The 25,877-nt window shown below is 54.0% G+C and overlaps 1 protein-coding gene across 4 annotated transcripts in view; it reads left to right on the top strand.

Annotated features, from left to right (window-relative positions):
- Positions 1–25,877, top strand: part of ZNF423 (zinc finger protein 423) — a 329,875-nt gene that overhangs the window by 42,432 nt on the left and 261,566 nt on the right. Inside the window, exon 2 of one of the 4 annotated variants that reach the window (XM_033845086.2) lies at positions 16,360–16,419. The exons of 1 other annotated variant lie outside the window; for it this stretch is intronic. In XM_033845086.2, coding sequence (XP_033700977.2) covers positions 16,360–16,419 — 60 coding nt within the window. Of the gene's footprint in view, positions 1–16,359; positions 16,420–23,304; positions 23,518–25,877 lie in introns of those variants that run through there. 2 more of the 4 variants (XM_073795611.1, XM_073795609.1) reach the window with 2 other exon arrangements.

A 25,877-nucleotide genomic window follows, 5' to 3' on the forward strand; every position in this document is an offset into this window, starting at 1 on the left:
GGCTTGGAGGAGCTCACAACCTAGGGCAACGTCGCGTGCTCAAGTACCCCAGCTGAGTGTGGCGAGAGAGGACTGGGGGAACCAGAGGAGGAGGGGTGGAGGGAGGACGGGGGTCTATTTACCCAGGGGTCTGGAAAGGCCTCTTGGATAGTAGAGATCAGGTGGGGCCTCCAACGTGGAGGGGGGCGTTTTAGGTGATGGGAGCAGGAAGGCGTGTGGATGCATGGGCTGGAGCGTGGATGCATAAGCTAGGGAAGGGTCTTTAGGGGCAGAGGGACTGGGGCCGGCTGGTGGCAGGCCCTGGATGCAGACAGAGGACTCTGAAGGTTGTTCTGAAGGTGACAGCACGACAGCAAGAGTGGTGATGATTGGAATAGCTGCGGTGTGCTGTCTCTGGAGACAGAGCTGGGCTGCTGGCTTTCCTCATCTGCAGCTGTGTGACCTTGGACAAGTCATTTACGATTCTTAAGCCTCGGTTTTCTCATGGGAAACAGGATAAGGGGGCTATGAGGATTAAACAGACGATTGCCCCCAAAGTGCTTAGCCTTGTGCCTGGCACCTGGGGCGCCCTGATGATATTCTGCTCTCTACCTATCACGGGTCTTCAGCGGGCTTCTGGGTGCTTTTAAGCCTTATACTGAGCTTATCATGCTTATAACTGTCGATGATGAGTAGGGGCTGGTATTTCCCCCATTTTACAGATGTGTACACTGAATCAGAGGTGCAGGACCTACACCTAGGCCTGCTGGGTTCCACGTCTGGGCTCTTTCCACTACACTGCCCCCTCTCAGAAGGTTAGGGGGTGGGCTGCCTGTCTTGGGGTTTGTGCCTGGCCCAGATGCCTTTCCAGAGCATCTGGTTTCCAGAGAACTCTTTTTAACCTAATGAGGAGGGGCTGCAGGGCGGGTGTGGGGTCTGTTGGTGGGTACCGGGCCATGTGGAGAACTGGCACCATCTTCTGTTAGCAGCTCAAGCATCCGTCATGGGCAGATAAGTTGGAGTCTTGACCTCGGCTCCCATGGGGGGCTCCCTGGGCTGGAATATTGGGAAGAGGGGCTGCAGGCTTCTGTTTTTGCCTGGCCCTCAGGTCTTTTGGTGCCCATCTGGCCTGGGTACGTTCATCTCTTTGGCAGGGCCGGGCTTGGCTTCAGGGTGATTTCCCTGTCCTTGGGGTGCTCTGGGGCCTCCAGGTCTGAAGAGGGGCCCAGGGGACCGTTGAAATGACCACTGCCCAATTCTCCATTCCAGTAAGGAAGCGCCGGCTGCATTAGCTTCTCGGAGCGCTGCCTGTTCCTCCACAACCCCCAAACCGGAGCATGTGATCAGCTGTGACTAGCACAGTGGGCAGTGCTAACAGCAAGGGCGCTCTGGCAGGTCCCTGGAAAGAGCCCAGCCTTGGAGTCCGGGCTGGGCGGGACACCCGCGTGTGACCCGCAGGCTCTCCACTCCCTGGGCCTCAGCTTTCTCCTCTGTGACGTGTGACACACGGGGTTGCCCATCCTGGCCCAACACCCTCGAGAAGAAAATGTGATTCCTTCACGGTGTGAAGGTGTGTTGAATGCAGTAAACCTCCATGCGAACGCCACGGCTTTGTTTGTGGAGGGACCCTGTGGGGAGGTCTCTTAAGCTAAGACCACCACCACCACCCCTGCCCCTTGGTGGGCACCATCTATTGGGCTTTTACTGAACATCTGATGCCATGCTCTGCGTCGTCTTGTGTCATCTCATCGCCTTGCAGTACCTCTGAGGGCTTGATAGTCGCACCACCCCATTTGACCTGTGAGAAAACCGAGAAGAGCCGTAAACCGCTGCTGGGTTCTACCCCAGCTCGTTAGTGGTAGAGCCAGGCCTCGGAGCCAGGGCCCGCCCGATTACCAACCCTGTGCTCTCAACGACTGGAGTTTCCCGACGGGGAGACCGCACAGGCCAAATACAGCGATGAGCTTCCTTGCAGAAGCATGAATAAGAATGGAAACCGAGGCACCTAGACCAGAGAGCTGGGTGTGGCAGGGCAGGACCGGGGGCCCTCGGGCTGAGCTCTGTGCCGTAGAGGCCCCTCAGTGGCCGTCCACAGTGGGGCGAGGAGCCTGCGAGCAAGCGGACGTGCCCCCGCTTCCAGACTACTCTGCAGGTCCCCAGGACTCCCCCTGCCCGAGGGGCCCCAGGCTGCCCTGGGCATCCGTGGGACTCTTCCCGTGTTTGTTTCCCCTGGGGTCGACGGGGGCCTTCAGGGTGCACATCCCCAGGGTCAACGAGGGGGTAAGGAAGGGGGAGGGACCCGGGCAGGGTTTGGACCTGTGGGTGCCTCTCTCAGCGAGGGATGGAGCTGCGGGTGGAAGAGAAGGGGGTGGGCTGTGGGCTGTGGGCGAATGTGAGAGGGGGCCCGAGTGAAGGGCCGGCTGGGTCCTGCCAGCGGGACGGCTGAGCCTGCCTGACGGGCAGTGGGGGAGCTCCCGTGTTTGCCCTGCTGTGAGGCCCTGGTGGCCAGTCCTGCTCCAGACTCCTGGACCTTACTGCCGGCCTTGGGAGCATGCTTCAGGGGCCATGGGCCTTGGTAGAGGCACTGAAATTAGTCCACAAGAACAGGGAGCGTGGATGGTTTTCTCTGGCTGTATGAACCCACCAAGAGGGGCCCCTTTCCCACCCAGGAGCCAGGGCGCGTGCGGAGGCAGGAGAAGTAGTCACATCTGTACGCGCAGGTGCAGGATGGAGACCTGGGGCCTCGGGAGCCTTTCTCATGGACGTTCCTTTCTTCCTGCCATCCATCCTTCTCTCACCTTCCTCAGGGTCTGGGGGTGGGAGACCTGGCTGTGAATTTTGGTTCCACTACCCACGAGCTGCACCATGTGTCACCTGAAAGCTCTCTGAGCCTCTTGGCCTGGTTGAGAGAGCTGCTTGGGACACTGCGAGGAGCCTGGCCCTGGCAGGGCACGTGGGGCGTGTGCAACAGCTCAGCCTAACCTGAGTTGCACGGAGCAGCCGCCCGAGGGTCCGGGCCGGCCCCTGCCAGCAGTGGGCCAGATGTGCTTTTTCGGGTGGGGCGGGGGAGCTTCTCTGCGTGGGTGTCCTCGCATGATGTGTGGGCTGCTATGTTTTGATCCAAGGGAGCCAAACTGATTTTCCTGGCCCATCTCTCCTCCATCCAAAGCAGAAAGTTAAATAAACACAGCCAAGTATTATCACAGGACGGGAGGAAAATGAACTCGGTCCCCATGGGCGGCCACATCTGGCAAGTGTTGGGCCTCTCAGGACTGTGGGATGAGACAGATGTGGTTGCGGGTAGGAAGGGCTCAGTATACCCTCTACCCAGCCATGAGCCTTTTTCCAGGGCTCTGTGCCAGCCTCGGGGCCTGGGGGCTGCAGGCCGCTTGCCTTCATGCTTTGCTGCATCCTTTGCTGTCCACCTGGCCCTTTCTGGGGCCTTGCCTTTGGTGGGGCTCCCCCTGCGTCTTCCTGAGGCTGGTGTTCCCTGGCCCAGCTGGGTGCTTGCACTGGGAAGTGGCCTCAGGCTGGTGTGGCCCACGTGCTCGGGCTCTGCCTGGTGCAGGGAGTGACCGGGCACACTTGGGAAGCAGCTTCCTTGTCCAGATTTTCCGTCCCCCACTCCAGGCCGTGGTGGGCCCACGAGCTAAAAGCTGGAGGAGAGTTTGTAGTTGGCGTATCCCCTGCCACCGTCTGCTCAGCATGACCCTTAAATGAGCTTAAATGGGCTGGGTGGATTTCTGGGGTTCCACGTAGGACAACTGCAATGCACTTTTGGGGTGGGAGGAAATGAACAGGTGTGCCCCCCCTTCATTTATTTATCAAAGTCGCCCAGCACTGCGCATGCCTGTGGTCCTCAGAATGTGACATTCTGCATTCCTGAGTCCTGTGGTGATACAGGTGGTTGATAGGTGAATGAGTTTTTTTCGTCCATACTTACATATTTATTCCACGATTAGGAAAATGTTACTTTATATATTTATTCTAATAGCTATTAGAAATTTGTTCCTAGCACATCAAATGTGTGATTTTGTGAGTAGCGCTGCCTAGAAGGAGGCTGGAAGATAAGGTATTTAAATAAGAGAAGGGGGTTGATATGAAGAAAAGCATCGGTCACACTCGGTGTGACAGGTGGTGTGACTTGGCCAAGCTCCCAGGGGAGGTCTGGGGAGGCCCTGCCGGCTCTGGGGACCAGACGGCTCAGGAGGGCGAGCCCAGGGAGACTCCTGCCCTACCCCGAGATGGTCATCCTCTCAGGAACTTTGGGCAAGTTTGGATGATGTAAGGCCTGCTTTAGGGAGATCAGCTGCCAGATGGAGGTGCTCAGGGCCCCCTGAAGGCCTCCATGTGCATTCTAACCACGGTGGGTGGGCAGCGGCGCTGAGCTGAGGGGCACATCTGCGCCAATGAAGTGTCCCCCTCCCAAATCAGACTTATTTAAAGTATTGACTCTTTAAACTGCAAAGCATTATTATTGCCCCTGCCCCAGGGACATCCCTGTGGAATTACAACATGTTTGGAAACGGTCATTACAGTTCATTCCTGTGGAAGACTTGGGGCTTTTGATATGAAGAAAGAGATGGAGGCTGGTCTGTGTTTCCAGAATGTAATGAAAACACTAACACACACCCGTGCGCATGCACACGTGCACGTGTACACACACACCAGTTTTCAGTAACAGACTCGGTTTCCTCTTTGCTTGTGTCTAAGATAAACCACATGTATAACAAGGTACTGACGTTTATTTATAATATGTTAGCACAGAGGATAAGTTGTTAAGGGGTCGTAAAAAAATATTAGTCTCTACTTTATGGTGCTATTCTTTAAGTGAAAGTGGAAAAAAGGCAACAGAGTGGGATTCTGGTCTCACCCGCTCCTTTCTTCCCGCCCTAAACAGCAAACAGAACTGGGCAGATGCCGTTCCCTTCTCCCCCGAGTGAGGGGCGGGGGCCCCAGGCCGATGTTCCCTGACCCCGTGGCCCTGGTGCCCACCTTCACGTCCCCAGCGCTCAGTGGGCCTCTTCCACGCACCCCTTTGTGTGGGGTGTTATCTCGGCCCCTCCGTGCACGGCAGAGTGTGCCCTCGGCTTTGTCACCTTCCGTCAGAGTTGGACAGCTGGTGGGTGAGAACCCAGTGTTGCCATCGAAACAGGATGTGGAGCCAGACCCCGTCGTAAATTCACATTTATATGCTGCATGTTTCTGGTTAATGAGACCGTGCAGGGGCGACTGTATGAAATGAAATATATATATGAACAGGGATATAAACCTCAGGAGAGAGGGGATTAAGCATGAGGGCAGCCTGGGGGGCCTGGAGCCCTCCAAGTGCTAAGGCCCAGGCAGGTGGGTCCCCAGAAAGGGAATTTTCAGGAAACATCCCAACCCTGAATGGTTTTGCTGGGAGCACAGACACAAGAGTCTTTTTTAGCGTTCTCACTAGGTTCCGGGCACTGGGCTAAGCCCTTTACATGTGTTATTTCACTTTGTCTTCAAAACAAACGGGAATTTTATTACCCCCACTTTATGGATGTGGAACCAGGACTGAGAGGCCGAATCCAGGCCCTGGGGAGTGTGGGTGACTGACCTAGGCTGACACCCCCAACGTTGACCTCGCAGACTGGGCTCTGGAGGGTTGCAAAAAGAGGAGTCATTTCAACCCCACCTTCCCCGTCAGCTGTGGCTTTTCTGAGGCAGCACAGGAGGCCTGGGAACCTCGGGCCGTCAGTTACCATTTGTTCAGCACAGGCTGGGAGGCGTGTTGGGTTGGTGGTAGCGTGTGAGCTTTGGGGCCACGTGAGATTTGGCTGCAAATTTGACCTCTACTTCCCATTGCTTGTATAATTTAGCCCAGTTAAAAAAATCATTTAGGCCCTGTTTTCGCCATCTGTGAAATGGGCACCGTCACCCTTTGTCAGGTCACTGGGAGGATTAAACATAAATGTGATGATGTGTGTGAAGAGCGTTAAGTGATTGTCGTTTCTAGTGTCACTGATATGTGCAGTCTTGTGCCAAGTGAGCTGGTGGTCAGGCTGACCCTGGAGAAAGAGGAGACACAGGGGGTCTCCCTAAAGGGGCCGAGAGTACAGTTGGGGACAACACATGCTGTAGGATCATTTTTCTTTGCCAGGCACCTGAGTGTTGGGCTCAGGACCATGTGCCTTATAAACACCTTCTTATTTTATCCTCAGAGCTACCTTGCAGGATTGTTATGCACAGAGAGGTTACTTCATTGGTCAGGGTCACACAGCAAACCATGGCACATGGGGATTTGATCCTAAGGCGTCTTTCTTGGGCAATAACACTGCTGCAAAGGAGGCTAACGTAAGTCCAGGGCCAGGGTGGTCAGGGAGAGATTCTTGGAGGAGGTGAGCCTGAGCTCTGGGCAGTGTTTCTGACCAGGGAAGAAGGGTGGTTATGTAGCTGGTGGTCAGGCTGACCCTGGAAATTTGGGCAAGAAGCTTGAAGCCCTGTACCCACAGGCAGAATCCAAAGTAGGGCTGGGTGGGGCCTGGTGGGGTTGCCTCAGATTCCCCCGAGTTTATATCAGTATATTTCCTTGTTTAGGCAAATGCAGTTTGATTTGATTTTCCTGAACTTCATCTTTGAGCAGGAAATGTTTTATTTACATTAAAAAAGAGACCCACAGACTTTAGAAATTTTTAATCCATGAATATCAGTCTTCCTAAAATAAGATTTACATGTTAGTGTAAAAGGAAATCAGAATTTTATCTGCAGTTGGAGTAGAAACTCATCCTAGCTCTAGGCGTCTCTGGAGCTATGACTGTGGATGGGAAGACCCCATGTCAGAGCGCTGAGCTGTGGGCTGTGGGTGGGAGTTGGTCCCTGCTGTCCTTTCACCTTTCCTAGCTCCGACCCGCTCCTTCATGCTACACTCTGGGTCCTTATTGTGTCCACTTGTTTTTGTCTCTGAGATTGGGATTCATTTAGCATCTTCCATCATACCGTAGTTTGTTCATCCATCCATTCATTCATTCACTCAGCTGTCATAATGTACCAGCCCCCAAGGGGCACAACAGTGGTAACATTTGTCACCATGGAGTTCACGGTGTGAAGGTTGTAAGTCAAAGTCCAAGTCCGTTTTCTCATCTTTCTCATAATGCCTAGCTCAGAGCTAGGTCACCTGAGGCACTCAGTGCTTATTTAAGGAGGAAAAGGCCAAATACACGGTGGCAGTATGTCTCAAAAGCCTGAAAATCGGCAAACTCTTTGTCCTAGTAATCCTGTTTTGGGGAACTAATTCTAAGAAAAATCATTGAGCAGGCTTGTGGCCGTGTTTTATGTGTGTGGATGGCTTTGCAACGTGGCTTCTCTTACAGCCGAAAACAACTAGCAGTGGCCTAGGTGTCCAGCAACAGGACATTGGTTAAATTAGTCCTGGAGCCTCCTATGATGGGACTCAGGCCACCATTAATAACATCCGTGTTGGTCCATGGTTTTGATGTGAAAAGATGTTCATTATATATTGCTGAGATAGGAAAGCAGGTTCCAGAACTGGTTGTGTTGTTCAATTGCATGTATTGTTTCAACTTTCTATAAAGTTGTGACAATGCATTTATACAGGGAAAGTTGTGCTTTTAGTTTCCCCATTCTAACTCACTCACTATTTCCTACTTTTCTACATTGTACATGGAGCGTTTATTTCAGAAACTTTTATAACAAGAAAAAAGATGCTTGATCTAGGACACAGTAAGAGAAGGGCAACGGTGAGTGAATTCTGGGACATGGGGCCTGAGCCTGAGCAAGACAAATGGGGTAGGTGGGGAGAGCCAGGAAGGCGCCCCTGCCCCACCCCAGCTTGGTGCCCGCCCCTCCGTGGCACTGCTTCTTTAGCTGGTGGTGTGCTGACTGTGCACATCTTTTCCCAGCTCCACGTCCAGCAGCGTCCTCTTCGGTAGCTTGACAGTAGCTGTGGTGGGAGTATTTCACTATAGAAAGTGGCAAACACTGCAGACCAGAGCCCTTTTCCTCCCTGGACCACTGTCTTCTTAAAGATTTACCACACACCACTGTCTCACATGGTTTTCCTTCTCTCCCCAAGGACCTGTGTGCTTGGGAGGAGACCCCAGAGGATGAATTCTCTTCTTGGGTTCCCCTGGAGCTGGCACAGAGAGGGACAAGCTTCTGTAAATTTCAATCCCTGGGGAAAGAGAGAGAGAGAGAGAGAGAGAGAGAGAGAGAGAGAGAGAGAGAGAGAGAGAGAGAGAGAGACCTTTCATTGGCTGACCGCAGTCAGTGTGAACCGGAGCTGCTGCTTGCAGAAGTAAAACAAAGGGGTAAAGAATCCCAGTCCTGGCTCCACCTCTCCATGACCTTTGGCAAACTGCTTAGTTTCCTCATCTGTAAAAGGGGGTTAACAAAGGTACTTATCTCATAAGAGTGTGTAGGCCAGTGGTTCTCAAACTCTAGCAGGCATCAGAATCACCTGGAATGCTTGTAAAAATACAGATCGCCAGGCCCCACTCCCAGAGATTCTGCATCCCTCTCAAGCTTCCAGGTGATGCTACTATTGCAGGTCTGGGGACTACATTCAGAGAAGCACTGCTCTGGGCAATTAAAAGTGTACAAAGTGCTCATCACAGCACTGCTGAGAGCTCAGCAACACGTAGCTGCTTATTCATGGAAGAACCATGTGGTAGGGAGCATTGTCTATGAGGACTCCAGGGCTTGGGAGCTAGAGTATTCGAGTTCAGGACTTTTGTTACCTTGTCTGCCCCCCTGGGTGAGCTGTTTCTCTTCTCTGGGACTTTTCTTTCCCCTTCTGTGAAATGGGTGAGTAAAGCCTTGACTTTCAGGTAGCAGCTGAGGAAATACCTGTAAGCGCCCTCTGGTGCTGGGTGTTTGTGGCTCTGAGCTAAAGCTACACTTGGAAACATCGCTCTGGCCTTGAGAGCCCATGGGCCGACTTCTGGACGAATGTTTGGGCTCCCCGGGCTTTATTGCCTCATCAGAAATGTGGGGATTTGAGGCCTCCCTTAGGCGGCGGCGGGGAGGATTTAATGGGAGCCTGTAGGTGGGATGCTCGGCGTGACGCCTGGGGCCACTGGGGCTCAGGGAAGGTTGCTCTTCTGGGGGAGAGTCCTGGCTCTGGCCTAGATCTACTCCAGTTGGACACACCCCAAGAGTAGTGTAAGGTGTGTGTGTGTGTGAATGTGTGTGGTATGTGTATGCCGTGAAGAGGTGTTTGAACGGAAGGGAAGCTATGGACCGGGACAGAGAAGGCCAATAGATTTTTAACCCAGCTTGTTGAGCCTTTTGAAGCTGCATCTGTGCCTCGTGAGAAGGAGTGCCTTGACTCATCAGCAGTGCCTGCCACGGGTGCAGGACAGGGGAGCTGGGGCAGGTGTGCCACTTGTGTTCTATCCCCGGTCTAGTGAAAAACCCATTTTACGAGGACTTAAAGAAAACTTGAAATGTTTCACATTTATTACCCTGTGTTTTCCATCATCACCATCATTATCATCACCCTCATTTTCATTTTATTAGGGAAGGGTGGGGGAAAGGAATCAAATTTCTGCAGGGTTCCCCAAAATATAGATTCTGCTGACCTTGTAGCTTCTGTTCCTTCTGCAGATATCTCCCAGTTCTCCTTTGGGGTGTGTGGGGTGCAGACGGGGGGACCCGGGAGGGAGAGGGAGATGAGCTGACACAGAAGCTGAGCCCTTGGCTGTGATCTCCAGATGGTCCCACACTTAGGGACACCTTCCCTGCACCGTGGCGGGGACGAGAAGGCGGTGATGCCGAAAGATCCATGGCCCTCACTGAGCCCTTCCTGCGGGGGGCTAGGGGTGGATCTCGGTGGGAAACTTGATCTCACTGTTCGAGCCCTCCCTCTTTACCTGCCAGCCACCGCAGGGGGTGAAGGGGCAGCTTGAGTTATCGCAGTAACGCTAATATTGACCGCGTGTTCGCCTTGAGCCATGTGCTTCACGAATACCGCTGCATTTAGTCTTCTCGACATTCCTGTGATGTGGGTACTAGTGTTACCCCCATTTTGCACAGGAGGCAACCAAAAGTCAGAGCGGGTCAAGCATCCTGCCCCAGATCTGTAAGTGGCAGAGCTAGGGATGGTCCTGGGGAGCCCTATTTCAGGGCCCACTCCCCGAATCCCTTCATTCTATAGCTTCTCTCCAGATACCCTCATCCCACTCATCTGTCCTGCTAGATGAGCTCCGTGGATGGCTTCTGGAAATGTCACTTTCCTGGTGAGGATGGAACAACTTCTATTCTGGAGTTCTTGGACTACTCCTAGAGCCCTGTGTGCTCCCTGTGTTGTAGATAAGCAAGGCAAGGAGAGAAAGGGAAGACAGTGGCCGAGTGAGATCTAGGCTTCCTACCTCTCTGCCCAAGATAGCCCAGGGGAACAATTTATGAAAAAATTTCAGTAACCTTTCATGTTTTCATAGGTGCTGGTTCTAAAGTACGCATTTAAGGGGAAAGTTAAATATTACCAAAATTGCTGTAAAAATATATTACAAAGCAGCCGACTTGTGGACCCACCCACTATCTCTTAGTAAGTCTAGGTAACAGTTTTTCCTCCAACTTTGGGACATACCGCCATTGTGTGTGTGTGTGTGTGTGTGTGTGTGTGTGTGTGTGTGTGTGTTTAAAAGCACAAGATCTGATGGCAGAAGGCTTCTGGTTAGGAGCGATGTTGTCCAAAAATAGATTTGCTTTAAATCCTAGACCCATCTTCCTGGTGGTGAGGTGCTCAGGTGACAGGGGTGTGGACAGATTGATGGGAGGGTACAGAGAGTCTCAGCCCTTCTCGCACCCTGGCTCTGGGCAGGTGCGCATGGAGGAGAATGGCAGGTGGTCTTACCTGCGTCATTTAAAGTGTTAGTTTCCTCTCTTTTCAGCAAATGGCCGGGGAATCGTGGGGTTAAATCAATGGGTTTGTGATGTGACCCTGTCGCAAGGTCTTGGTTCCTCTGAGGGTCTGAGCTTGGTGTGAGGGGGCTGGCGTTGGGGGGCTTGGGTAGTTTTAGCTTTGGCTGCAGAGGGCCTGTACTCTTCCATGCCATGACTCTCCCAACCCCATCCACTGCCTGTGCCCCATCCCCACCAGAGAGGAGCCTTGAAAGTGTGGGCCCACTGGTTGAGTTTGCCCCCGACCCTGGTCATTTTGCCCTGAAGCCTGATGCCAGAGATGGTCGTGGGCTATGCTTTATAGCACATCTGTGTGGATTAGAAAAAAGGCCAGCTGTGCCTTTGTGCAAAAACAATGGGTACCCCTTCCTCTGGACATTCATAGCCTTGCACCAGAACAGATAGACTGTGGGCTAAATTTCAACCCTCTCTCACCACCTCTGCTGGGCCTCTTGTGCAGTGCACAACCTGCACATACGTACACAATAGTCTTTCCTGCTTTACACTTTTTCGTTCCTTGAGTTTGCTTAGTACTAAGTCAGGAGTGATGCTCCATTTCACGCTTGACAATGAGTCTGGGCTCTCAATGTGTCCTTTACTCTCCTGGGCCCTGGCCTGGTGTGGGTGAGAGCGTTTCCCCAAGACTGAGCCAGGGAGAGCAGCCATGTGCCCCTTGCCAGGCTCACCACCTCTGCTGGGGCAGGGATGCCTCTAGGGAGCCTCTGTCAGGCCAGGGTAGGTGCAACCCTTCCCTAAGGGTAAGGTGATCCCTGGGACAAAAACCAGCAAAGCATGGAGTGGTCCCTTCAGACCCTGGGACCACCAGCCAGAGGAGGGGCCAGCTGAGAAGATGCCTCAAATAAAGCCCTTTTTGGAGGGGCAGATTCTAGATCTTTTTGATGAAAACTATGGATCCTTTCCCCAGAGAAGCGCCTCGCTGCACACATGTCCAGAGGCTTACATCCAGGAGCAGGGCCTTCGCAGATCCTTGAAGACAGGCTGAGCAGCTGGCCTGTTGTGGATTTTGGGGTAGGGAAGGGGGCTTTGGGGGCCCTGCTGCCCTGCTGGAGGCCTCCTCTGATCCTCGGACCGATGCCTGCCTCTGCTTGTCTCTCTCGTTCACCTCCTGACACCGTCTGCCTTAGCACTTGTGCTTGAGCTTTCCTGCCTCGAACCTACACCTTGTCTGTCAACCCAGATCCTGCCTGACTTTGATCAACCTCCATGTGCGGCCCCAGTCCTGCCCTGGTCCTAGGGCCCCGTTTCCAGCCTCTCACCTCAGCCCCTTGCCTCCCCTTTCTTTTCCCTTCCGCAGCTCCATCTCCTCTGCGTTTTCAAGGTAATGGGGAGCCCCGAGGAGAGGATACTCCTCCCCAGGCCAGGAGCAAGTGGCACTGGGGAGGTGGCTTATACAGGTGCTCACCTAGCACCACCTGCCCCTGCTGGAGGGTTCTGTAAGTCCAGAGGCCCAGCACACAGGCTTTGGATCTCACTGGCATCTCATTGATGGTGGCAAGGTCATCCTGGTGCATAGACGGGCAAGCTGTGGGTACTCCCAGAGTAAGGGGGTTGTGGTCGCTTATGAGCCCACTGCTGAGTTGGGCAGACAGCATCTGGTGGGGCTCACAGGTGTATACACCCATGGGGCAGTCAGCCATCACAACATGTGATCCCAGAGTAGAGAGAGAACACAGAGTTCTGATCTGTCTGATGCCCTGAGAGAGCCTCAGAATCTTTCTTAACACACCCCAGGAACCATGGTGAATACGCTTTGTGCACTCTTCCATGGGAACATAGGCCCTGCACCTCCATTCCTTTCATACACACTTTGTCACGTATCCCCTCGTTTGCTGCTGCACCCCTACCCTGTGTGTTCACACTCACTCTGTGCCCCTTCCCCATGTGTATACACTTGTCCCCACGCGCCCTCCCTTTGTGTACATACTGGCCTTGTGCACCCACCCTGTGCTTACAACGCCCATCATTCACAGGAGTGGATCTCCCTGTGCTCCCCTTGAGGCTGGGCACGGCGGGGGTGTGTACTTTGGCCTCAGTGGTGCCAAGTATCTTATAAATTAAAAAGTTAGACGTGGAGTCTGGGGGAGTCCCCAGAAAGCCCCTAGCTCCCTGGCTGCCTGGGCAGCCCCTTAGGGTGTTGTCCATATTGGCCATTGTGCTGATCAAGTTTTCTCTGAGATGCTCACCCCTCGGTGTTCATCGTGCCCCTGCAGCAGAATTCCGCTTTGGGGACGGCTCCGGCCCCCCAGCAAGTGCCTGGCTCCAGCTGTAGGGGAGGCCTTCCTTGCTCTCTGCCTGCTGCCCTTGCCAGTTATCTTATTGTTGAAGAGGCCAGCCTGGACAGAAGAGGCCGCCTGGAGGGGAGGAGAGCCTTTTCACGTTCAGGGTCGGGTAGCACAGGGCCTCGTGATGGTTATGGTGGGCGGTTGGGCGTCACTCTTTCTCATCAGGAGTGTTTATACCTTCAAAAAACATAATGTGGGCCAGGGGATGGGATGTCAGTGGGGTGAATGTCAGCAGTTGTAAGAAAGTGCATTCGTGCCCATGTCACTAGGCGAGTTGGCCCTCGCTGTGAGGGATGTGGTTCTGGGGATGCTGGTGTGTGATGCGGCCGTTTGCCTGTAATCATGTCTGTCACTTTGGAATTCCCCAGCCGGCGGCGTCGGGTCGCCCTCTTCCTCTTCCCACCTCTGCAGTCTTATCGTCCCAGGAAACAGAGCCTTGAATGCTCCCAAGAGCTCCGGAATAGCAGATGTTTTCTCATTCTCCTTCCCATAATGGCTGAAGCCAAATCTTAGGGAGGGAAGGATTTGGCATCCTAGGGACATCCTCCGGTTCAACGACTTGGAAGGTCACACTTCCCAACCAGAGAACTGAGTGGACCCAAGTGTGGGGACTTTTGCCCTGATACCTGGAGTACGTCGAGGGCAAAGGGAGAACTAGGGTTGTGCATCATGTCTTGGTCCTAGGTACCCACACAGATCTTGTTGACAGTGTCCTATGAAATGGTAGCATGATGACCTTACAAATTGGCAGCAACCTCTCAACAGAAGCAATATATATATTACATTTTAAAGTAAGTAAACGATGACATGGGAAGGAAACTGATTTCAGGTGTGGCCCTGAAAGCTGCTAACGACTACTCCTTTCATGCACGGCCTGCTTCCGATCACTTTAGGCGTTACCCGCCTGTGTTTCGGAGGCTGTCTGGCTGGAATCAGCTTGGGGAGTAAATCAGTTTTGCCTGCCTCGAGGTCTCGATTCGTAGTTACGAAGCTGCATATTTGAAAGCCCCACCCCAGCTGTAACGAGCTGAGTCAAACAATAGCTTTGGTCCCAACCCAGATCGTCTCTGCATTTCATTGTCTTAATGCCGAGTTTCTACTCTCAGAATGCAAACTTGGGAAAGAGAGGGCCCTTGGTTAGCATTCCTTGGCCTCTGCTCAGTGACGTGGATGTGCCCTCTTGGGCGAGCTGTTTCTGAGGGTTGAAAGAAAACATGTTCTCTGAGGCTCTGTGGGGGGGCTGGTGTAAGATCACGGGTGGACAATAAAGAGGGTAAGAGTCACGCAGAGCAGGCCTTGTTAATTCCGAGAGCTGTTCCAGCCCTGGCACCAAACCCACCTGGGTGCTTGAGCCACTGTTCCAGTGGATGACAGCCGTCATCCCATTGAATCTTCCCAATAACGCTGTGGCTGAGGTACCATTTTTACCTCCGTGTTTGAGATGGGAGAACTGAAGCCTAGAGGTTAAACAGTTTGCTCGAGGTCATATAATTAGAGGCAGAATCGGGGTTTGAAGCCGGCGTCTGACCACAAGCCAACCTGCTTTTTCCTCTCCCAGCTCGGCCACCCGGCATGCTGTGTACCTGCCTTCTGAGGGGCAGGTTGGGGTTGCTGCTTTCCAGTCTTGAGTTGCTAGGATTCTGGACAGCATCCTCTGTATCTCAGGCGGACACAGGAGCAGGCTTCGAGACGGACAGTCCTGGGTTCCAGCCCCAGCGTTGTGTGGACTCTTTCTAGCTGTAGGACCTCCGGCACGTCACATCGCCTCTCCAAGTGTGTTGATGGGGATTAAACACACAGAGCAGTGCCTGGCTCACAGTGTGTGCCCATGTAGAGACAGCGACATCGCAAAGAGAACAGGGTGGTACGTGGTGGCTTCAGCCTGCACATGTGTAGAACTCCAGAGCCCATTAAATCTGAAAAATACTGTGTATGCACATTTTTGGCTTAAACAAAGTTCCATTTTACAAAGTCCATAACCCAGCTTTAATATTATTACATGCCTAGACTGGGATTAATTCCAGGACAAGAGCTTTAGTATGCTGTATAGAATTTCTCCCGTGTTCTCCTAGTGCATGGCCTCCACGGCCACCAGCCTGGTCTCACACACCGGGCCGCAAGGTAGTGGGGACACCTCACCCCTCCCCAGCTTCATTCTGTGGCCTCTGGGGTGGAGTGGAGAAGTGAGTTGCTTTCTTTCTTTCTTTTCTTTTTTTTTTTTTTTAAATAAATTTATTTACTTATTTGGCTGCATTATGTCTTCGTTGCCGTGCGCGGGCTTTCTCTAGTTGCGGTGAGCGGGGGCTACTCTTCATTGCGGTGCACCGGCTTCTCATTGTGGTGGCTTTTCTTGTTGTGTAGCACGGGCTCTAGGCGCACGGGCTTCAGTAGTTGTGGCACGCGGGATCTAGAGCACAGGCTCAGTAGTTGTGGCGCACGGGATTAGTTGTTCCGCGGCATGGGGGATCTTCCCGGACCAGGGCTCTCGAACTCTTGTCTCCTGCACTGGCAGGTGGATTCTTAACCACTGCACCACCAGGGAAGTCCGGTGAGTTGCTTTCTGATGTCAGTGGCCCAGGACTGCTGACCACGGAAGAGTCGACCCCAGCATGTCCTGAGGTCTGTCTGTGGGTCAGCTCTCAGTGTAGAGGATAGCACACCATGCTTTGCCAACCTCTGAGAGTCACTTGTTTGTTTCTTGGAATAATCGAGAAAGCCTTCACATCTCAGTGGTGGCCTAAGGGCTCTTGGTAGGAGGTCAGTGTCTGGAGGACCAGGAGGAGGACTGAGTCTTCACTCTACTCCTGTGAGTGTCAAATGGCTTTATCTCAAGTGGATACTCTGATTATAGATAGTAATGGCCTGCCGCACTGCGTAGAGAAAGATTCTTATGCTGTGTCTTGTTTGAGGCAGTGCTGTGATCGATCTGTGATGTCTGCCAGGGGCACAAGGATGGGGGAACCATACAGATACAGCACTTATTTGCTGTTTATGTTTTGTTCTGATTATTTTACATCTCTGTGAAACCAACAAAGGCCTCTTTTGTAGGCTTGACCCCTTTGCCCCCTGATCATGGGTATTATAGGGACCGCCACAAATGATCCTTCCTCCTTGCCCTGTGCCCCACCCCAGTGACCTGTTTGCACAGATTTCAAACTCACAGGCCCATCTCTGTTCTCTCTTTTAGTTGAAGAGGGGGAGGCCTCGGACTTCTCGCTTCCCTGGGATTCCTCCGTGACAGCATCAGGTAAATGCCCAGGGGCTGGTGGGAGAGTTGGTGGGGGTCCCGGGGGGCAGGCTCAGGAACTCAGAAAGCCACCCAGCTGGTTATGGAACATATTCTTCCTGTCACATTCCTATCTCCAGTCCAGATTACCCCATGCAACACGATTTTTATATCAGTTCCATATGGTCAATAAAATCTATTACATACAGAGACTACTATGCCTTTATTCCCCTGGGGACGGTGTTTCCATCTTGTGGGCACATTCAGATGGGCCACCACACCCCGACTACACAGGCTTTTGAAGCTCCCTGCCATGGGCGTCGCTGCACATTCATTCCAACCTAACTGCATAAAAGCCCCTTTAATAGGACATTTAAACTCCAATCAAAATCAGAATTCCTGTATTTGCCTTCCGGGAAGGGGCTGCATTGCACTCTCGGGCGTGCAGACCCGAGCCCAGGCCTCCAGGAGTTGGTAACAAGGGGAGGTCAGACTTGTGGGGTGCCTGGCCATTGTGGGGTGATGGGGGTGACTTGGTAGTCAGGGGACTTGGGTTTTGCAGCTCAGTTCTGCCCTAGCTAAGTTCCTTCCTGTGCCTCAGTTTCTCCAGCTATAAAACGAGGTGATGAATGAGGTTTTTCTCACTGTAAAGTTCTGTAATTGGGAGCTGCCTGTGGAGCTGGGGATGGGAACTGGCTTGGGGTCCTTGGGAGCTCCTGAGCGGAGGGCACGGTGCTCCTGTTGGCTCTGCATCCAGCGAGCACCTTCCTTGGCAGCAGGGCTCTGGCTTCCTGTCTGGCAGGCGCCAGGCTCTCCTGCCTTGTCTCCTGTCCCAGGATCCTGACCACCTGGCTCCGGCTCCACAGGGGAGAATCTTGGGCCTGAGAAGACCTACGAGGGAGTCATTTAGTCCCACCGCCTTCTCTTTTAGGTGTGGAAACTGAGGCAAGGAGGGAGGTATGATCTGGGTCAGTAGTTCCAAGAACGAGGTGTTAGGGAACAGGCATATGAACATTTAACACTTGAATGGTTACACGCTGAATTTGTGATTTTATGGCCATGTGTGATTTAAGATGATGCGGAAGTCATTTAAGTGAGAAAATTGAGTTGACAAAGTTTTAAGTAACAGTATGTAATGCTCGGAGTCAGCAAAATCATGAAGGTGGCTCCCAGATGAGTGAAATTTGGGAAATGCTGGTATAGACTGGGCAGAAGGGGAGTGGGTGCCAACACGCGAGCCCAGGTTCCCGGACTCCTAGTCCAGTGCTCTTTGCAGCAGGATCTGTGCTGACTGGAGAGTCTGAAGGGTCCTGGCTGGGTCCTGGCTGACCCAGGCTTGGGCACTGTTGTGTCTGCAGGTGCCTGGCCCTTGGTGACAGGGGCTCCCTCCAGGGCAGGGGCTTTGTCTGAAGGCAGAATGGGGAGGTGCTCAAATTCTTGGGAGGAGAGTCCAGAGTTAGGACAGGACTTGGGGTCCACACGGGGTAGGATAGGGGAAGGGGCCGTGTGGTCCCTGCCCTGTGGCCTTCTGTGCGGGAGAGATGCACTCCCCATGGCTGGAGGAAACACAGTGAGGTTATAAAGCTCGGCATCTCATCCAGGCGCACTGACAGACTTGGGGGTCCACGTGCTCAGGCACGCAGCCAGCTCTGAAGAGGGTCCCCACTCTGCTCCGAGCCCCCGCACCAGGAAAGCACCCAGCCTGGTCGTGTCCCTATAAAGTCTTCCCTCCCAGCTGTTTTCCCAGTGGTGTCGGTGGCGATAGGACAGTCAAGGATAGCCGCGGGGTGCCAGGAGGGCGCTGGCAGTGTTGCGGTGGATGGAGAGGCCGGTGCAGGGAGCGTCAGGCGCCTGGGCTGCATCCCTAGGGCCGGCCTGTAGAAGGCAGGGCAGTGCCAAGGGGCTGCATGGGGGCCTGCGTTCTGCGGTGCTCTGAGGCCACAGCGGAATGGCCAGCCCTCGGGCCTCCGGGGCGCTCGGGAGTGGCGAAGGTTGTGGGACTTGCCCGTTTCCAGCCAAGAGCTGAGCACGCCGCACGCGCGTGTGCGGGAAGAGGTGCACCGCTCCTTGTGAGTCCCTCCGGCCCTCAGGGACTCCCTGGTGCCAGTCAGCTTTGGATCGTCTGCTCGGAGATGGGGAAAGGGAGGGCAAAGCATCCCGGGCACTGGGTAGTCCACAGCCGGGCAATGGATTGTTTTGTTTTCTTTGGCCCGTTTCTGAAGATTTTTTTACAGTGCATTCATGTGATAAATTTTCCTTCCCAGTTCTGTTGGGCTTGGGCTATTAAAGTCAGCTTGTATTCCCTGAGCACGGGACTTGTGAGATGGAGCAAATCCCGGGTGGCAGGATGAGGTCGGTTTGGGAGGCAGCCCTGGAGCCGGGCATGGATGTTTAGTGAACACTTACTTGGTGTGTGCCAGGGCATGGAGCAAAAGCTTTACCTCCAGTATCTCATTGGGCCATCATGACAACCCTATGAGGTGGGTGCTATTTCCAGCAGCAGCTCCAGAATTTCTCCGTGGGCTGGTTGGGGGCCGCCATCTGGTAGAGGACAGGGCCAAAGGCCTGGTTGAAGCTGCTTTAGTATAATGCTTTTCATTAAGCTGAGAAAATGTCACTTGGCTGCATCAGAAAATGGGGGCAGGTGCCAAAGAAGATTATGGGGGAGCAAAGCCTCCCGAGCCACCCTTGGCGCTGTTGCTGAGAATTGCTGTCCTCACTTGGCGGATAAGGGAAGGAGGCTTGGAGCTGTGTAGTAGCGGATCCACAGTCCCCAGCCAGGATGCTGTGGAGAAGGGACTCGAACCTAAGTCCTCCTGCAGCCAGAGACTGGGGTTTAGCCTCTGCACCGCCTGACACTGGCTAGGAGACAGCTGAGCAGAGACCTGAAGGCATCGTGGGGGCTTTGGGAGGGTCCCTGGCGTCACAGGACCCAAGGTGGCCATGGAGGATCTTTTAGCTCATCAGCCCAGAGGAAGGCAGGGTGAGGTGAAGAGGGTGGGCGGAGAGCATCTTACTGGGAGTGCAGAGCTTTGAGTACCAGGCAGCTCCTCTTTGTGGGGACCCAGCCTGCCTGGGGTGCAAACTTCCCCTTGCCTGCTTTTCCTGGCTCCAGGAATGTGATGGAGAACTCCAATAAAGAAGCAGAATGCACAGTGGCATCCGCTCCCCGTGGGGACCCTGTGGCCACTGCCCCCAGCAACAACCTGGCCTGCTTTGTCTGTGCCCTTGAGTCGGGGCCCTGACAGTCATGGGGAGCCCGGCTTGGCAGGGAGGGGAGTGAAGTGATCGGCTCACAGCAGTTCTCCCGCCTGGCCAGGGGGTCACGGGAGGAAGGAGCGCACTCTTGCCTCTCTGCTGGCAAACATGGGGCTGCTGATAGTGGAACCGGGGGAAGAAGCACTGCATCCAGAGCCGGGGGACGGGAGTGCCTAGCAGGTATGGGATTTTAAATCATTCCCTTTGCGTCCTGTCTTTTCTTATCCATAAAAAGGAGGATGAAGGGACAGTATCTTATAAAGAGACAATTTAAGTGAGAGAATTTTTTTAACATCTTTTTGGAGTATAATTGCTTTACAGTGTTGTGTTCATTTCTGCTGTATAACAAAGTGAATCAGCTATATGTATACATACATCCCCTTATGCCCTCCCTCTTGCGTCTCCCTCCCCCCCCGCCCTGCCTATCCCACCCCTCTAGGTGGTCACAAAGCACCGAGCTGATCTCCCTGTGCTATGCGGCTGCTTCCTACTAGCTACCTATTTTATAAGTGAGAGAAATTCTTAACCTGTTTTGAGCCACAGATGCCTTTGAGCATCCAAGGGAAGGAAGCGTGTGGATTCTCTTCACAGATGCACAGAGCATTTTGCATGTGATTTGGGGGGAGGCGTCACAGATTACTCCCAAGCTCTTCCTCTTGCCGGGCCATGGGTTCAAACTCCTTAGAAGCGTGAGGGTCCTTTGTGAAAGCCCCACAGGGGTCCCGAGCTCAAAGGCCCATCGGAGGTGGGCTGGTAGCACAGGTGAGCGGCAGGTTTGGGGGGCACTGTGAATTGCGACCCAGGCCCTGCTATGGGGGCAGCCGTCCCTCAGTGCAATAGCTGATTGTGACAGGGCACCTGGCCCCAGAATCACCAAATCATCTGAGTTTTGGTTTTGTTTTTTTTTTTTGGCGGTACGCAGGCCTCTCACTGTTGTGGCCTCTCCCGTTGCGGAGCACAGGCTCCGGACACGCAGGCTCAGCGGCCATGGCTCATGGGCCCAGCCGCTCCGCGGCATGTGGGATCTTCCCGGACCGGGGCACGAACCCGTGTCCCCTGCATCGGCAGGCGGACTCTCAACCACTGCGCCACCAGGGAAGCCCAACAACTCGTATCTTTTTAAAGCAGCTTTATTGAGATATAGTATGAGGGTTCCAATTTTTCCACATCTTCACTAATATGTGTAATTTATCTTTTTTTGGGGGGGATTCTAGACTTCCTAGATGTGGAATGGTATCTCATTTTGGGCAGTTCATATATCTGAAAAACACTGTTCAGGTCAAAGAGTGTCCTTCTGCCAGCTGGTTTCAGCCTGGCCACCGTTAGAAGGTTGCCCAGTGTGTCTTTACCAAGGTTCCACTTTCCAAGTTTAACTTTCCAGGCCTCTCTGCTTCCTGTCACCTGCCCCCAGCCCAGCTCAGTGGGGAGGCCCTTCCTCCCTTCAGTGCTTCCTCTCTCTTCCCTCAATCCCTTTTGCAATGAGGTGTCTGAGTGGCGGGCGCCAGGATGATCGGAAACTAACCGTGTGGGGTTTCAGGGAACCAACCCAACACACTGAGCTTTGCCTCCCTGCCCCTGGTCACCAGGTTTGAGCTGGGAGATGAAGGGTCTAATCACAGTCTCACTGGAGCCTCCCACCTCCCTGGGCCAGGTTTCGGGACAGGTTGGGCTTCCTTCCACCATGGCTGCTCTGGACCAAGCTGGGGATGCAGTGCCAGAAGGGCCTGGGGGTGGTCTGGAGACGGAAGACAGTTAATTTGTGGACAAATACTCATTGTCAATGCCGGGGCAGGTTAGCCAGGTTTATTTCTGGCGTGGTGAAACACACACACTTGTGGTTGGAGAGGAACACTCAATATAATCAACTGTTTGTGATGGCCCAGCAGCCTGAGACCTTATTGGTGTGATCGGAGTTTCAGGCCTTCCTGCCACGTTACAGGTCTCATTGTTCTGGTTAATGAAACCAACATTCCCATTTCTGAGCCACTTCTAGGAGCCAGTCCTCCTTCTCAGTGCTTTTCACATATAGAAAGTGAGGCACAGAGACGCTAATGACCTGCTTCAAGGTCGCACAGCCAGGAAGTGGCAGAGCTGGGATTTGAACCCAGGCAGCTCAGGCATGAATGTAGCATCTAAACTGTAAATGGCAGATCTGCCTATGAGAATGTTGTTTCAGGCTCTTCATTTCAGGGGATCTAGAGGCTTGGGGAGGAGGGTCAGCTCAGTGCCCAGGTCCCTCCTGGGTCAGGTGGAAGAGTCTAACTAGGGCCAGGCCTCCAGGTTTGCTGCCCGGAAGGAGAGGAGGTGCCTGTTTTGAAGGCCTTGTGCACAGTTCCCAAATTCAAAGGCCAGGTCTGGAAAACACTGGATCAGGCTCTCTTTAGAGACTCCCACCAGCCTGACCCCAGCCCACCTCCCCCTGGGCCTCTGCTCATGACCGTCCTTGGGTGTGGGGCATGTGTGCACTTTGCGGGGTCGGGGGGAGGCTGTGTTAGGGCTGCAGGCTCTGAGACCTGCTCAGCAGGGAGATTAGAGTGGCATCTGGGTGTCTGGTGCCGGGGGGGCCTCTTGGGGGAGGGATGCTGGAAACCTTTCCTTTTCCTTTTCCTTTTAATCGGACTCTGGGTAAGCTGCGGGGTAGCGGGAGTGGTCAGTGCGCCCACCACGGACAAAGGTGGCAGCCTTCTCACCCCCTGCAGCCCTTTACATCCACGTTGTGACCAGTGGGGTGGACGGAAATGTCTGGAAGACTGGGCCTTTCACCGCAGGGAGTTGAGGCCCCTCGGTGCAGCCCAGCCTGCACTTCTGAACCTTCTCAGAGCTGCCTCCCCACCCCACTTGTGTTTTCCTAGAGCATGTATTTATTATTTCAACTACTTCACAGAGACTCCACCCACTACCTTGTGCTTCTGCACACTCGCTGTTTACATTTCTCTTGGCCCCTTTGCCAGCTCCATCCGTGTCTAAAAACCCTTCTCTCTAGATGAAGTGCAGGGTGAATGCACCGGCAGGGTCCATATAGCCCCCATGAGCCCCGAGCTTCCTGGAACCCCTGGATCCACATATCCTGCCCTTCTTAGCAGCTACATGGGGGTCTCTGGGTGGATGGGCATTCATTTTCTGAACTGCCCCTCCCTGCTGGACACTTGGACTGCGTTCAGTTTTGGAATCATAAACAATGCTCTGACCAATGTCTTTGTGTAGGTGGTCTTTTCCCCTTTGGAGTTTTTCTTAGGGGCTCCCAGGACCTTTAAACATTTTCTTCAATCCTCAAATCAAGGCTGGAGAGACTGTCTCCCTCTCTCCCCTCCTCTCCCCTGGGGTCCCTCACCCTGAATTCTTTCCTGAGTGACCGTCTTAACCTGGCTCATCAGCGAGGGTGTCCCAACCCCTTTCCCCACGATCCCGGGGCCGGCGACGGAAGCTGCCGGGTGCCCCTCGGCTTGGCCGGCGCTATCCACCTCCTGTGCTCGAGCCCCCAGCCCAGTCATTTCCTCGACAGGACCAGGGGACATTGTAAAGGAGTAGAAACGTCCTGAATAGAAGTAGAATTTCTTTGCATTTTAAAGACTTAAGAAATGCGTTTTTATATGGGGCCAGCTGGGGAGTTTCTCATTAGCTCGGCTGGGGCGTCTGTGGGGAGTTGAGCTGACTGGAGCCAGGCAGGCTGGGTAGGAAGATGCGGTGGCCCCGAGCTCACCAGGGGGAGCGCGGCAGGCATGCGCTGGCTGGGCTGCACCGTGGACCCCTGGCCAGGCTGGCCGGGCTGTGCCTTTGTTAGAGCGGCTTCCCCCAGCACAGGAGGCCTCAGAAACCTTCAGGTGGTGACTGGAGCTGAGAGGTGGCCATTCTGTTACCATGGTGAGCAGTCCATGAGGTAGGGCGTCTGTGCCCTGTGTGCACACAGAGGCATGCACTTGTGTGTGTGTGTGTGTGTGTGTGTGTGTGAGTGTGCCCAGGTGCCTCGGCCCTGACTCAAACCCCTGGGGGCTCTGGGGCCTCTGCACCCCTCTGTGCGGCATCCTGGGCCCCTGGGGCTGCCTTGGACCAGTTCTCCGACGGGGATGTGGCGTTTCCTGCCCACCCTTTCCTCTGGCTCTAGACCAGCCAGGGGCCCCTGCTGGGCTGCACTGTACATCGCTTCCTCTGTGCCGTGTCTGCCGTGCACATGTGCGTGTGCACGTGTGTGCTGGTACCCAGGGTACGGGCGAGGGAGTGTGTGTGTGTGTGTGTGTGTGTGGTGTCTCTCTTCTGATTCCCTTTTTCCTCCCGCATGGCCTGGCTGATGGTTTCGCTGGAGTGAATCCAGAGTGGGTCTTGTCTTGCTGATTTCGCCTCTCTGGGTGTACTTGCAGCTTCCTCAGAGGCAGGGACTCCGTGTCATTCGTCCTGTACCTGCAGGCTGGTGCACAACAGCTGCTCTGCCGTCGTACCCTTGCTCTTTGTAGCAAGGTTGCCTGCTCCCAGCCCCGCTGATTGAGGACTGTCCACTCCAGCAAGCCCGGTGTCCCCCTTCTCCTCTCCTGGTGCTCTTGGGCTTTTGGGGGGCATCAGTAATGAGGACTGTAATGTTGGACGGGCTGGTCCTATTTTCTCCAGCCTTGAGTGCTCCCTAAGGTCCAGGACCCCACTGGTGGATGGTGGAAATCAGCAGTTTTTTGGTGACTGAAAGCCTGGCTATAAGCCAGGGCCACAGTCAGGTGTGTATGTGGGTGTGGGCCTGTGGGTGATGATGACTTTGTTCCTTAGGACTTTGGGGAGGTCTCTCCATGTTTGCCAGGCGTGGTTTATATTGGCGGAACTCAGACTTGACCATGTAGGCAAATTTGGTGATCTTGTTAAAAATGCAGATTCTGACTCAGCTGTTCTGGATGGGGCCTGGGATTCTGCATTTCTGCCCAGCTCTAGAGTGGTGTTGATGGCTCACACACCACCTAGAGAAGCCAGGAATTAGAGGGTTTGATGGGTTAAGCCCTCTCGCCCACTCCCCTTGACCTTTGCTCTGGCCGGGCTCTCTGCCTGTGGAGCTCATCCTTCAAAGCTCAGCCTAAATGATGCCTCCTCCAGGAAGCATCCCATGATAGCCCTGCTGTAAATATTGTGCCTGCCCCTGAGCCTCGGGGGCCGCCCTGATCCTGGCCCTCACTGCCCTTTGCTTGGTTATGACGTTCCTTCTGTACGTGCCCGGTTCCCTTGCTTCTCTGCTCACTCCTTCAGGCAGTGACCATGTCTGATTCTCTGTGCTCCCAGACCCCAGCTCTGGCTCGGTAACTGACAGATACCTAGCAAATGTTTGCCAAGGTGGAGAACTTCACTTCTGCATCTTCATCTGTATTTTCCCTTAGCAGTTCAGGGCCAGATTTTTGTTCACTTTGTTAAGAGCAAGAAGTAAGTTTGAGGTTGAGATACTTACTAGTTGTGTGACCTCGAGTAAGTTACTTAACCTCTCTGTACTTTCCATTTCCTCATGTGGATGGAATGGGGATACTTATCCTGCTTCCTAGGGCCATTGTGAGGATTATATGAGGGAATGCCTGTAGGTTAGCCTTAGCCCCTGAGGGTGGCACCTGGTGCTCTCCACTTTTATTCTTTTTTTTTTTTTTTTGCGGTACGCGGGCTTCTCACTGTCGTGGCCTTGCCCGTTGCGGAGCAGAGGCTCCGGACGCGCAGGCCCAGCGGCCATGGCTCACGGGCCCAGCCGCTCTGCGGCATGTGGTATCCTCCGGGACCGGGGCACGAACCCGCGTCCCCTGCATCGGCAGGTGGACTCTCAACCGCTGCGCCACCAGGGAAGCCCTCCACTTTTATTCTTGATAACACATTGATAATACCTCAAGGGAAGCTTGGCTTGGACTTTAGTTCAGCCTGGATCTGTGTGGTCAACAGAGAAGGCTCTGACGGGCCCCTCCCTTCCTCCTTCCCCTTGTCTCAACTGGCAGTCTCTAGGCATTGTCACAGTGGACAGGGCAGTCACGCCTTCATCCCCATGCAGGGTTGGGGTGGGACTGAGTCCTCAGGGGACCACCCTGACTTAGCTGACCCTGGCTGGTGGGGCGCTGCTTGTTTCCCAAGTGGGGAAGGCTGGGTGTGGTTGGGAGTTGGCAGGGGTTGATGGGCAGGGTCTGGTCTGAGAGGCAGAGGCTCTGAGGCTGTCATATGATCAGGCTCCTTCTCTGTGTGGAGCTTGATGCCTCCACTGTGCAGCCATGCACGGCCAGTAG

This window comes from Tursiops truncatus, chromosome 19 (assembly GCF_011762595.2).
Source record: "Tursiops truncatus isolate mTurTru1 chromosome 19, mTurTru1.mat.Y, whole genome shotgun sequence".
NCBI lineage: Eukaryota > Metazoa > Chordata > Mammalia > Artiodactyla > Delphinidae > Tursiops > Tursiops truncatus.